The sequence below is a fragment of the Camelus ferus genome, chromosome 20 (assembly GCF_009834535.1).
Source record: "Camelus ferus isolate YT-003-E chromosome 20, BCGSAC_Cfer_1.0, whole genome shotgun sequence".
Classification (NCBI taxonomy): domain Eukaryota; kingdom Metazoa; phylum Chordata; class Mammalia; order Artiodactyla; family Camelidae; genus Camelus; species Camelus ferus.
Window position 1 is genome coordinate 23,988,580 of NC_045715.1, and position 14,910 is coordinate 24,003,489.

At 37.8% G+C, this 14,910-nt stretch overlaps 1 protein-coding gene across 8 annotated transcripts in view; it reads right to left on the reverse strand.

The window, feature by feature from the left end:
• The window catches only part of SLC26A8 (solute carrier family 26 member 8), a 53,066-nt gene that overhangs the window by 22,628 nt on the left and 15,528 nt on the right, over positions 1-14,910 (reverse strand). For 7 of the 8 annotated variants that reach the window (XM_032462923.1, XM_032462929.1, XM_032462926.1 and 4 more), the window contains exons 4-7: positions 14,174-14,355; positions 8,807-8,971; positions 7,958-8,107; positions 3,673-3,755 (exon numbers count right to left, since the gene is read on the reverse strand). In XM_032462923.1, coding sequence (XP_032318814.1) covers positions 3,673-3,755; positions 7,958-8,107; positions 8,807-8,971; positions 14,174-14,355 — 580 coding nt within the window. The remainder of the gene's footprint in view (positions 1-3,672; positions 3,756-7,957; positions 8,108-8,806; positions 8,972-14,173; positions 14,356-14,910) is intronic. The other variant, XM_032462927.1, reaches the window with a different exon arrangement.

The window sequence follows — 14,910 nt, forward strand, 5'->3', positions numbered from 1 at the left end:
TAAATGTTTTTGATGATAAATTTACCCCTTAGCACTACTTTTGCTGGGTCCCATAGATTTTGGCATGCTGTGGTTTTGTTTTCATTCATCTCTTTGTATTTCCTTATTTCTCTTGTCATTTCTTCTTTGATCCATTGGTCATTTAGTAAGAGTGTGTTAATTTCCATAGATTTGTGAATTTTTATTTCTGTTAATTTATAACTTCATCCCATTGTGGTCAGAGAAGATATTTTGTATGATACCTGTCTTTTTAAATCTATTGAAAACTTGATCTGTGCCCTAACATGTGGTCCATCCTGGAAAATATCCCATGTGTACTTGAGAAGAACGTGTGTGCTGTAGTTGAGCAGAGTATTCTGTATGTGTCTATTAGGTCCAGCTGGTCTATCATGTTAGTTAAGTCCTGTATTTCCTTACTTATCTTTCGCGTGGTTGTTCTGTTCATTACTGAGAGTGGAATACTGAAGCTGCCAACTAATAGAACTGTCTACTTCTCCCTTCAATTCTGTAAGTTTTGCTTCATATATTTTGATGGTCTATCATCAGGTGTGTAAATGTTTATAACTGTTACATCTTCTTGCTGCATTGGACATTTTACAACATATAATAGCCTTCTTTGTCTCTTTTTAAATTTAAAGTTTATTTCGGCTACTATTGGTATATCCGTTCCTATTCTCTCTCTTTTTTAAATTGAAGTATAGTTGATTTACAGTGTTAGATCAGGTGTACAACATAGTGATTCAATATTTTTTTACACATCATACTCCTTTTAAAGTTATAACAAAATAATTGCTGTATTTCCCTGTGCTGTACAATATATCTTTGTTGCTTATCTGTTTTATGCATAGTAGTTTGCATCTCTTAATACCATACCCCTACTTTGCCCTTCACTTCCCTCTCCTCACTGGTAACCATTAGTTTGTTCTCTCTCAGAGTCTATTTCTATTGTGTTATATTCATTTGTTTGTTTTATTTTTAGATTCCAAATATAGGTGATAACATAGAGTATCTGTCATTCTCTGTCTAACTTATTTCACTAAGCATAGCATCCTCTAGATCCATCCATGTTGTTGCAAATGGCAAGATTTCATTCTTTTTTATAGCTGAGTAATATTCCATTGTGTTTATATACCATATCTTCTTTATCCACTCATCTGTTGATGAACACTTAGGTTGCTTTTATGTCTTGGCTATTGCAAATAATGTTGCTACATTGGGGTGCATGTATCTTTTCAAATTAGTGTTTTCATTTTCTTCAGATATATTTCCAGGAGTGGAATTGCTGGATCATATGGTAGTTCTACTTTTAGGTTTTTGAGGAACGTACATACTGTTTTCCACAGTATCTGCACCAATTCACATTCCCACCAACAGTGTACTAGCTTTCCCTTTTTTCTACATCCTTGCCAACATTTGTTATTTGTGGTCTTTTTTATAATAGCCATTCTGACAGGTGTGAGGCCATATCTCATTGTTTTGATGTGCATTTCTCTGATGATTAGCTGTATTGAGCATCTTTTCATGTACCTCTTGGATATCTGTGTATCTTCTTTGGAAAGATGTCTATTCAGGTCTCTTGCCCATTTTTTAATTGGGTTGTGTTTGTTTGCTTTTTTTTTTTTAATATATTGAGTTGTATGAACTGTGTATATATTTTGGATATTAACCCCTTATTGGTCATATCATTTGCAAATATTTTCCCATTTAGTAGACTGTTTTTTTCATTTTGTTGATGGTTTCCTTTGCTGTGTGAAAGTTTTTTAGTTTGATATAGTTCCACACACATTCCCATTCCTCATCATTATTATGAATTTGAATTTATTGCCCAAATCTATGTTAGTAAACCTTAAACATTTAATATGGTAACAACACAAACTTCTGTTTTCCTTCCCGCTGTTTTCTGTAACATTCAATTCTTTGTTATCAGTTTAGGTTAAAAGGGGATATGAGTGTGGAAGGGACTGACCTAAATTGTTCAATTTTTCTAATCCCTAGCAACCATGGATAAACACATAATAAAAAAAGTGCAATGCAATACCTAATTATATTTTTGAAATGTTTATTTCTCTATCTATACCCTTGAATCTTGTGATAAAGTACAAGCAAAGGTTGACTGTGTGGTTTTTAAGCCTTGATAACAGAAGCATATTGAGTAAATATAATAGTGGAGTTATCATAATAGATTTTGGAATTAAATAGAAATGGGTTCAAATAGTAGCTCTGCCACTGACCAGCTGAATGACCTTGGATAAGTAATTTAAGCTTGGTAAGCCTTACTGTCCTCGGTCATAAGAAGAAGATAATATCTACCTTATAGTATTAACTGCGAGAAACAAATGAAATAAAATAATTATGTAAAGCATCAATCCCATTGTTGCTCTTGTTATTTTTTCCTGTGGACAGAGACCAAGTCTTATTTACCATTGTATTCCCTGGTACCTAGGTTGTCTGCTTACACTTTCAAAAAAATTGAACAGAATTTCAAGTGTATTTTGCCATCATCAGATTTCACTGAGAACTGGTAGGATATGAGATTAATTCAATCTGGTTGCATCAAAGCAGCCTCTGTTTTGTGAGGGCTATCCAATACCATTGACTCTTTGCAGTATTTCCTATCGAACAGCATGAGGAAATGAACAATGCTCTTCAAAAGCATGCTCATGAATCAAGAAACTTCAGTATATTGCCTGTCTTAGCTAACGTGATTCATCCGGTCAAGGTTAAAGAAATTATAATTCCCTAACAGAAGCAAGAGTGATGCCACATAGTCACTGGTAGGAATCATAATACAAATTAATTACAAGTCCTTTAGAACTCCATATGCCAGACTACTTGAAGAAAGCTTTTTACTTGGAGTAAGAAAATAATGTTGCTCAAGGACACCAATTCAGTCTAAGTAGTTGAAAACGGAAGGAATGCTCATCTCCTGATCATTGAACGCCAGGAGAGAGGCTAGGAAAACAGAGAGATCTCTTGCCCCATCAGACAGAAGTTAATCAGACAGGTATGGAGGTTGAGAAGGTCCATAATGTGCATGAAAAAAAATTCATGAGTCTCTCTGGTATTCAGTGCATCCAACAGTTTACTTGGGTAAGGAGACCAGTTCAATCATGGGAAAAGAGTCAGAGGCTGACCAGAGAAGAAACAAGGGGTTGTCCTAGGCTTTGTCCTTCAGAACCTCTTGTGTTCTAAAATGAATTTGAGCCCATGACCCAAATTTGGCTGTGGCTAGAGACTGTTAGTAGACAATATCGTTAAAAAATTAATAAACAGAAACTAATTAAGTAGACTCAGGAGACCAGGATGGGGAGCTCTCATGCCCTGTGACCTTTGCAGAGCCCAACAGGAAGAAGAAAGACTCCTTTCCTGGCAAAGGACTCAGCCAATGAAAAGCTATGGACTCTTTGTTTATTATATCCCCTCTTCCTCCAATTTCCTGTTCCCCTCTATAAAAACTCCTTTTCTTGCTGTGGGAGGACTTGCATGTGGTTCGTCATGATTGCAGACCCCAAATTGCAATTGTCTGCTGATCCCAAATAAAACCCACTTTTCTGGGAACAATAACCGGCAGTCTATTTGTTTTGGTCAACAATATCAATCAGGCTGTGACATCAGAGGCTAAGATAAAGTAACAAAAAGGGAAAAGTAGTCTTGAAAAGTGGAATTACCAACCTATAAGGAATCATATCAATGAGCATCTTGCTGTTTTCTGTGGCCATGTTTATCTTGCTTGCAAATGCAGTGAAGCCAAGGATCTGTAGGGGTTTAAAAAGAAAAGGCACATGATCATCTAAATATTTTGTGTTGCTTCCAAGAGCAGAGGTGCCCATAGCCTCTAGCAGGACAGGAAATGGAATATGTGATAGTCCTTATGCATGAAGCCCGGAGAAAGAGGCAGGGCCAGCTCAGTGCAGCAAGAAATGTAGAAGTCCTCTTTTGGTTCCCTAAGCTCTTTTTATCATTGTAACCAGAGTGAAAAGCAACTTCAGACTTGCTCTCTGACATAGTAATACGAACAAATGGATGCCCTGGACTTTTCTTTCCTCACCAACTTTAAACATCTGGACCAAATATAAACATGTTTTCGGATAATAGCTATGCCAAGGCCTCAGTTTTAAAAGTTTTAAAATCTAGGTACACTGTCCCAATATAAATAAGCCTTTTGGGGAATTGTTGAGGTATAACCTTAATAAGATGGAACAGCATTTGATAGCACACACAAAAAAAGGTCTTTAGCAAAGCAATTACTTGCTTTTATTTTCCCCCCTTTCATTTCCTTTTAAAATGAAATCTCTTCTTCCATTTCAACTAGAGGGAAAATAGACAACCTAGCAGCTTATAAAGACCTTACACCAAAGCAAATTAAACAGAGATAAGAGAACTCAATGCCCAGGTTTTAAAATAATAATTATATAGTTGCTATATCCCATTCTCCCTACTGACATGTAAGTCGTTTCCCAGCATCTACTCTAAGAGTTGAGCCAGACACTGAGCAGGACAGCAGTTCATTTACCTGTGATGCTGTGATCAGATGAAGACCCCTGGGAAGCCTACAGATCAGAATGGAAGGAAGATCTGGATGAACAGAGAAGAGTTGTGATCTTTGTATAGTTAAGGGACAAGAAGTGTGGCAAGTGGCCAAGTAACTCTTATTTCCAGTATAAGGGCAATGCTTGCTCATAAAGGAAAATAAACGAAATATGAAAAATTAAAAAGCAGAAATGAATCACCTAAAGACAACTACTGTTGACACTTTTTAGGTGTTTGCTCTACAGCTTAAATATACACATATACAAATACACATACACACACATAAACTGTGAACATACAATATGTAAAAAAGTTTTCGTATCTGTCGAACTTGAATTATTTGTCAGTTTATTTTACCTGGATCCCAGATATTGCCTTGAAAACTTCCTTTAATATTTGAGACTACCACTAAAGGACAGACTGGTAGTTGTGTGCAGTTCCCTCAAGCACATGTTAGCAGTAGCTTTCTGGGGCTGCTGTGAGCAGCTTTTTGCTTCCTACACCATAACAGCTCTCATTCTCCCTCTACCACTTTCTTCTCTGCCAGGGCAAACATGGAGGTCTTTTTCCAGGTCTAAACTACACCTCTAACCCCTGCTACATGGCAGAAAGGGTTCCGAATCACTCGACTTGACATGGGTATAAGCAATGTATTTCAGGCTTCAACAACCCTTGAGAATAAATTACGTCACAAGAAAGTTTGATGCCTAATTTGCAATAATTCTAAGCCTCCATCTACTTTCATTGCTGGACCTCAGTTTCCTCCCCAACTTCACTCCATGATGTATCTTAATTATTATTATTTATTATTTATTATTATTATTATTACCATTATTACTATTATTATCATTAGCTCTCTTTATAGATTCTGGTTCTAGGAACAGCTTGCCTGCGGCTGGCCGGCCAGGGCCAGCACGCTGACAGGGTGGGTGGGAGTGGACTATTCACAGGCCAGTTGCGAGGGCTGTACCATGGCTGCTCCAGTGCATCTTAATTATTTATAGCATTCTCAAAGGAATGTCTTAACTGTGGCTCACAAACCAATCTGTCAGCCATAAGTCAACCCACAGGATCCTCTGAACTCTTACTCCTCTCCTTTCCGAGCAACCCTTGGTTAATTTTCATTACCTTTGAGGTTGCTTAAAGGAACATCACTATGATCCCTGCTGCTGGTAGCTCTTAAGAGAGGGTTGGTTTATGACAACACAGATGGACCTTGAGGGCATTGTGCTAAGTGAAATAAGCCACACAAAGGAAGACAAATACTGCATAGTATCACTTGTACATGGAATCTAAAAAATTTAAAACAACAAAACCCCCCCCAAACAGTCACACTTACAGAAACAGAGAGTAGAAAAGTGGTTGCCAGGGACTGGGAGATGGGGGAATTGAGAAAAATTGGTAAAACAGTACAAACTTCCAGCTATAAGATGAATAGAGTCTGAGGATCTACTGTAAAACATGGTGATCATAGTTGATAACATTGTATTATATAATTGAAATTTGCCAAGAGAGCACAATTTAAATGTTCCTACTGGGGAAAAAAAAGAAAGAGAGGTAAATATATGAGGTGATGGATGTGTTAGTTAACTAGATGGGGGAAATCCTTTCACAATGTATACATATATCAAATCATCACAGTGTACGTTTTAAATAGCTTACAATTTTATATGTTAATTATACCTGAATAAAACTAAAATCAAGGAGAGAGACAGGGACAGAGACAGCGTGCTGATATCTGAGTGCGCTGATGCCACCTGCTGGTGACTCTAGAGCCTCAGCTTCCTAGGACGCCAGAGCTGGACTGGGGTCCATGAGGAGAGGGTGCCTCTGACACCACTCCCCAAACTCCATATGCATATTGTCCCTGGGCTCTAGGGCTCCACTATTTGTGTATAGTGTTTTGGAAAGTCTTTTGTAAAAGCAGCCTTTCACCTTCTGGCCTTTATGAATTGATAGCTTTTTGAACTACTCCAGGGAAGAAAGGATATGCACCTCCACAAGAAGTAGACAATAGTTAGGAGACAGAGCTTGCTCTCGGTTTCCAGAGCAACGCCCATACACTTTCAATCATGAGGAGTATGGACCTGGATTAGTCAGCATAGGATGGGTTATGCTGTGGCAACATACAAACCATGAGATCTTAGTGTCCTAACATATGAAAGTTTATTTTTTCCCCACACAAAGTCCACTATGGGTCAGTGTCTCTTCAGGGCAGCTTTTTTGCAAACAGTGCCTTGGGGATGCAGGCTAATTCTACCTAGAGACTCTGTCATCTCAACACATAGCCCCTGTAATTACTACAGCAGGGGAAGAAAGAACTCAAATCTGTTCTCCTATGCTTTGGCCACCAATTCACATGGTCCTGCCTAACTACAAGGCCAGCTGGGAAGTAACAGGGGAGCACATGGTGAGCTTTAAGTATCTCTGCCACAGAACACTTCTGAAAGGGAAAATAATTCTCATGGACACGCAAAGATTCAGTTATCCTGATAAGAGAAATGCTGACTTTAAAAACCTGAGCTTTGTTTATGAAAATGTCTTTATTATTGTAAAACTGTTAACTATAACTACAAAAGATATATTTTTATCAGATTTCTTAAAAGAAACAAGAAATGTTATCATTAGACAGCATTTAAAAATATTCTCAAAAAGGAAAAAACAATCATATTTATTTAGTTTAACATTTCCACTGATCTAGAGAAAAAGATGTCAAAAGAAAACTTAGGACATATACATAAGCACGCACCTTCCCCACCCTGCCTCAAACCCAGCTCTGCCCCTTAGTGACATGGATTAGGTAATATGTTTAACATCTCGTCCCTGAATTTCTTTACTGTAGCACAGTCAGGATGAAAGGAGACTGAATAACAGTATGGTTGCAGCTATATTAAAATAGAAATGAAACTTCTACATGGAAAAACACAGAAATTCACCAACACTGAGCATAGGCCTGTCATATGTTTGTTTGAAAGAAGCAAAGTGCAAATAACTGAAAATACAAAAATATCAACCGTGGTTGACTTTGGATGGTGCAGCTATAGGAATTTCTTTTCCTCCTTTTTGTTCTTCTTTATGTTTTCCAAAATTGCTAGAATGAGCCTGTATTGCTTTTATGAGGGAAAAAAACACCTATTTTTCGAATAGCATGAAAAAGAAGCAATAGATAAAAGCACTTTGAAAAATAAGTATGTTTTGCAAATATAAGCTAGCATGTGAAACTATATGCATTGTGTTCAGCTTTGTCACAATTCAATATATGTTTTAAAAATATTATTTCTACAATTCTCCCATGAAACTTTCCCTTCTTAGGTTACATCCCATTTATTATTTATTTATTCATTCATTCATTCATTCATTCATTCATTTTAAAAGGTGGGTATTTAAAATGATTTGAACCATGACTTTGTAACATCAAAACACCTACCAGAAAAACTTCCATAGGAAACTCGATGGGGTACTGATTGACAGAAATTCTGATACATCGGTTGATTCTCAGAGCAACAACAGCAGTTAGAAATAGTAGGATGCTGGTGGAATTAGCTTTTGGGAGACCTATGCAGTAGTTAATAATGTTCTGAAAGAAAACAAAATTACAGAGGCTTAGAAAGGGACGTAATAATTGCCTAAATCTAGAAAATGACACTCTAAATTAGTTCAAAAGGAAGTAAGCCCCAAGGCAGTGCTCCTAGGCACAGAGGTCTTTAGGAGCAGTACTAGAACATGAGAGCAACAGTGAGGTGTATATAGATTTTTCCTTAAGTTGAAAAAGATATTTTGAAAGACAATAATGTCCAATCAGAAGAGAATACACGTTGTATGTTTCAGTGTAATGGAAAGGACCCAGGAGTTCTGTTTATTAGCTTCCTCTTTATCAATTTTCCCCGACCATGTATGTTTAGCTTGGCTCCTACACCATTCTTGCATTCAGGGACTACTCTGCATTTTATATTATTTAGATGTTTTAGGATACATGTCTGTTATGAGGCATGTAATAGGAAGAATTATGATACATACAGTATCTTAAAGACAAAATTTTAATGTAAATCATGTTAGTTTAAAAGGCTGGGTGAAGTGGTTAATGTAACTGAGAACATGGAACAACTGGCACCTGCAATTAACCAGGACTATACATCTAGAAGAGATGGAATTATTTCTAGGACCCTCTTGACTGACCCAGCTGCCTATGCAGAAGTCTCTCCACTGGGGTCCACTTCTTCTTGGAGGTAAGGGGAGCGGGCAATTGTAACTCTGGGTGAGGGTAGAAATTACTCACATAGACGAAGGAGACAGGACCAGAATTGAAACTAATCATAATCCCGAAGATGCAAGTCAACTGAGACAGCATAATGTGTAGTGCCGTGGCAGCCAGGTAAGCACTGATTACAGCCTCCGGAAGGTAAGTGACAATGAAGCCAAAACCTAACATGCCCATTGATAGCTGTAGGGTGTTCAGATGGAAAAGAAAACCAGAGTGAGGAGGACTGTCATCAAACCAGCAATGGCACCAATTTGGCAATCTCCTGAGGGGTTCCAACAAAAAAAGTTAGGTTAGACCCCTTTGATAATTCTTCTGTTAATCAACTGAAATTGATGAGATAAAGTAGGTCCTTGGTGTTGATTCAGAGACCCCCTACAGGCACAAGACTACAATTCTTTCTTTCTTCATGAGTACATAAGCTTAAGTCCTTGCCCTAGAATCTTCTGACCTTGTTGATGTGGGGTTAACAATGACAAAGTGATCAGAACAAGACTCTGCCTTTTTAAAGGCCCTTTCATTAGAAGCTTTGATAGCTCTCTTCAGGAAATGTTAACATCCCTGGGAGGAATGCAGTTTTTCACAAAGGAAAAAATTAAAACAACCTGGGTTCCAGCTTAAACTTTTTGGCTTTTGACTCTTATCTTTATGAAGAAAGATTAAACTGAATTTATGTCTTCAGGATTAAATGCATGTAAAACATAGTATTTTGCATGTATATCCACATATATAACATATAAATATATATTTTAAACGTTACATAATAAACAAAAGATCTAAAAGGATAGATGCTAAACTATTAACAGAAGTTACCTTTGGGGAATGGGATTAAAGGTTGAGGTCACTATTTTATAATTCATACACTTTCTTATTATTTGAGATTTTTTTTTTTTTTGCAATATACATGTTTATCTTTTATAATGAAAAACAATTAGAAGATTATGGATAGAGGGGGAACCCCAATCCTCTTAAGAGGGTAGGTTAACAAAAATGACACAACCCACTGAAGAAGACAGGGAAAGAAAAACAAAAGTCTTGTCACCACCTCATCTTCTACTGCAGTAGACACTCTTAGAAAAATAAACTTGGAAGAATAAATCTGTTAGCTTTTAAAAGCTTTTTGTTTCAAAGCTTTCAGTTAATTGGACATGGTGTCTCCCTTCATCCTCTATCATTACTGCCCAATATGCTTCTTTATTCTAGTCAGGCCACTCTGCTTCCTGTCTTTTGTGTGACTGGCTGATGTCTAGTCCTGTGCTCAAGTACAAACCCTTTTTTTGGTTTTTTTTTAATCTCTGCCAATCCATGTTTGTCATCTCTTTCAAGAGCTCAATAAAACTTCCCTCCTTCAGTAGGTGTGGTGAAAAGAGCATGATTCCTGGGGATGGAGAACTTGATTTCAATGCTGGCTCTGCCATTCACTTGCTGTGTGAGTTCGAACAAGCTTACTAAACTCTCTGAACTTCAGTTTTCTTACCTATAAAATGAATAATACTCAACCTGCAGTGTTTCGTATGGATTACATTACATAATATATGTAAAACACTTAGCTCAAATCCGAAAACAGTGACAGATGCAAATACATATCATTCATTCTTCACGCCACCCCTTCCTTCCACCTTGTAAATGGCAGATACGTATAATTAACCATAGAACTCTTTCTTACCCAGCTGTGATGTGGCATCAGAATCTGTGTTAACATAATTTTCTAGGCATCAATCGTCAATCAGAATTGGTCTGTGACATGAAACCTATCTGTCAACCTTATTGAAAGCAAGAACAGATGGTCCCCAAATTATGATGGTTCAACGTATAATTTTTCAACTTTACAATAGTGCAAAAGAATATGCGCTCAGTAGAAACCATACTTTGAATTTTTATTTCTTTCTTGGGCTAGCCACATGCAGTACGATGCTCTTTTCTGATGCTGGGCAGCAGCAGTGAGCCATAGCACCCAGTCAGCCGCATGATCACGAGGATAAACAACTAATACACCTGTAACTATTCTGTGTTTCATTTTCAAGACAGTATTTAATAAATTACATGAGATATTCAACCCTTTGTTATAAAATAGGCTTTGTGTTAGATGATTTTGTCCAACTGTAGGCTAAGGTAAGTGTTCTGAACGCATTTAAAGTAGGCCAGGCTAAGCTATGATGATTGGTAGGTTAGGTGTATTAAATCTATTTTTGACTTCAACTTACCATGGGTTTAATCAGGATGTAACCCAATCATAAGTCGAGGAAGTGAGGAAGTTCTGTACCAAGTATTTAATGAACGAAAGAAAGGCTCAATAAATGGTTGATTCCTCCCCAGGCAACTCCAACCCAACTAAAAGTTATTCCTTTACTTCATATTCTTTTGACAATGAATTCTTCACTTTTAATAATACTAGCTTGCACTTTACAATTGTCTAGTGCACAGATTCTAGAGGTAGACAACCTGAGCCTCAATTCCAGTTTGGGATCTTACTAGTTATATGACCTTGGGCATCTCACTTAACCTCTCTATACCTTTGTTTCCTTAAAATAAGGACCATAGTAATACCTATCCTCATACAGGGGGGTGTTGTGAGGATCAAATGAGCTAAAACATGTAAAGTGCTTTGAACAGTCACTAGCACATAGCAATAAATGTTAGCTACATTATCACATTCAGAAATTTTTTTAATTTAAACTTTTAAATTTAAATAATTGTAGGTTGGCATGCAGTAGTAAAAAAACAATACAAAGAGATCCAGTGTGCCCAATTTCCCCCAATGTAACATCTTACACACCTTTAATACAATGCCACAATTAGGATATTGACATCAGTACAGCCAAGATACAAAATAATTCCATAAGCACAAGGATCTCTTCTATTGTGCTTTTATAGCCACCTCACTTGCTTCTCACCTCCCATCTCTACCCCAACCTCCATTCTCCAACCTTCACCCCATCTTTAATCCCTGGCAACAACTAATCTGTTCTCCATTTCTATAATTTTGTCACTTCAGGGATTTTACATAAATGGAGTCATCAGGATGTAAACTTTCCAAATTTCAATTTTACTTTTGCTCCTTATTATTTCCTTCCTTCTGCTTATTTTGGATTTAATTTGCTCTTACTTTTCTAGGTTCTTGAAATGGGAACTTAGATTATTAATTTGAGACTTTTCCTTTCTTCTACTGTATGCATTTTAGTGCTATAAATTTCCTTCTCAGCATGTTCATAATTGGTTGCTGAAGCATTTTTAGGATGGCTGCTTTAAAATCTATGCCAGATAATTCTAACATCTCTATCATCTCAGTGTAGATATCTTTGTACTGTCTTTTTTCATTTAAGTTGAGACTTTCTTGGTTCTTGGTATGACAAGTGATTTTCAGTTGAATTGTTGACATTTTGGTACTATGATATCAGACTCTGGATCTTATTTAAAACTTCTGTTTTAGCTAGCTTATTTTGATAAAATGCAGACAAGGGAAGGGGAGGGTGCCACCTTGTTACTGCCTGGTAAGGCAGAAGTCAAGGTTCTCCTCTCAAAAATCCACTGACACCTGAGGCAGTAAGGACTCTTCATTATAGCTGGGGAGGGATGGAAGTTCTAACTCCCCACTAGGCCTCCACTGAGACCATCCTGGCTGGAAGAGACAAGAATGCCTTTATTTCTCCCCATATGGCCTCCACTGACATTGCCACAGAGGGGGTTGTCATCACCACTGCCACGTTGTGGTGAAAGACCTGGCTTTTCACTAGGCTTTCTCGGACACCACCCCAGCAAGGAGTAGGAAGGGCGTCTCATTATTGCCCAGTGCAGGTGAAAAGTCCTGACTCCCTACTTGGCCTTCTCTCATAACACCCCAGGTCGGGGTGGGTGGGTACCTCCTTACAAGTGGGTGAGGGTAGAAGTCTGGGCTCCCCACTTGGCCTTTGCTGGCATAGTAGGGATGACACCACAGTCTTGGTTTGTTTTTCCTGGTGGTGCCCGGAGTAGAGAAGTTACCAGGTAAAAGTGTTCAGTCTTGCTAGCCTTTCCTTGTCTTGGGGCTCTAAAGAGCAGATTTTTGTTAGGCCTCTTTTTTAGCCTGTACCTGTTGGCATTTTGGATTTCTGGCTTCTCCAACACCAAGTTGGAGATATATGAGGCAAAAAGAAAACCCAAGGAAGTCACCACTGTGTTGTTCCTTGGATCCTAAGCCTGTTTGTCTTCTCTCCACCTTTCAGAGTCTTTTTATGTTTGTTTTATATATACCGTTCCAAGGTTTTCAGCTGTACTTAGCAAGAGTAATAGGGAAAAGTACATCTATTCCACCTTCCTGGAAATGGAATGTCTCCTCCTTTATTATGTGGAAAAAAAAAAAGAGAGGGAGACCCAAGCGAGGGGAAAGAACATGCCAAGGCCACTTAGATGATTAACAGGTTGCTGACTTACTGCCTGTTATTTTGTCTTCTCCTACAAGATTGAATTTTTTAACCATGGGTATTATATTTTTTCAAAATTTTGGTCTCTGTTAAAATACTAATTTCATTTCTCTGTACCCAGTAATTATAACTTACTAATGCCTACTATGTGACAGGCTCTAGGCTGAATGCTTTACGTGCATTTTCTCACTAATCCTCACAAGAACTCTGCAAAACAAATATTATTATTCACATTTAAATATGAGGAAACCAAAGCCCACAAAGTTAAGATAATTTAAGGAAGTTCATACAGCTGGTAACTGTCAGGGCTGGGGTCAGCCTACCATGAAAGCCTGCCTTTGTGGGCTCCCAATAAATCCTTACCTAATGAAAAATGATCCCAGGGGAGATCAGTGGAAATTAGCTCGAGAGTGGGTTAGTTGAGAAGAAAGAGAAATAGACCTAAAATATGTGACTTTGGTTCAGTGGTTGAAGCTTTAGCTGGTAGACTCTCAGAGGAAATGAAAGACACTGCCCAAAATAAGTTTTGATATTATTAACAAGTCATTGATATTACCTTTAGCTGTGGTCCTGTCATTGCAGAAAAAGGATCCCAGGTCTGACTCTAATGATCACTAACCAAAAATACAGTATGTGAGTCCATGAGTGCTGTTCTTTTTAAAAGAACACAAAGAAAATTTTAAAAAAAATGTGAAATCATGAGTATAAGTCTAGGCCATAGTTTCTGGGACCATTCTTTAGTCTTCAAGCAGAAGGGACTGATGAAAATGTTCAGTATCTCATCCTAAAACAATGGTGGTGGATTTCTGAAGAGACAGAAGTTTTGTCACTGAGGAGATGGCCTATCCACACATCCCATAAGTTTTCAAAAAATAAATCACTAGAGTTCCAGATATATCACAACAGATAACAGGAGCAATTAAAGGAAAGGTTCCACTTGTAGCCCTTGGTTTGTTTGTTACTTCTTCAGAGACTCAGGTCCTACCTGAATAATCCCAGTCAGCAAAGTCGTAGACGCCACCACACTCAAGGACTTGTTATAGCCCTCAAAGAAGGATAAGTTAGAAAAATCGTCCCTGATGAAAGTTCCCAGCACTAGGCGGCCACTGTTGAATGGGTATATCCTGAGGACATTGATCATCAGAGCACTCACAAGGAAGAAGGAACCTGTCAAAGAAAACATGTAGGTAGAAGATGAGGTTTTAAGTCCAGGTAAACCGACAGTTCCTGACAAAAGCAAGGCATGGTCTAATGTTTTCTCCTTGATCCGACAAACTTTTCTCATCTCAAAGTGGCCACTGAGAAGTAAGAAAGAGCAGAGGAAAGAACTCTGGCTCCACATACTGTAACCAGTTCGCAAAATTTAGTCATGGGGGTCCAGGTATTAACCTGTCTGCATCCTGGGCTTATAGAGTAGGAGTGAAGAGAAATTGACTGGAAATGTGTATCAAGCTCAGCCACTGTGCCTGCTCTTAGAACAGTGAAAAATGAAGTGCTGGTGAAAGGATCAGAAAACAAAGCTGATCAATAATAATAAGAAGAAAAATAATACCCAATACCTATAAAGGATTTACTAGGTGCAAAGTGACACTGAGCTAAACTGGTTTCAAACATAATTTAATTTCATCCTCAAGTCGGCATACTCATACATGAGAGCAAAGGCAAATCTGACCTTTAAATTACCTGACAAACAAAACTCTACTAGCCCTTGTTATCCGTATT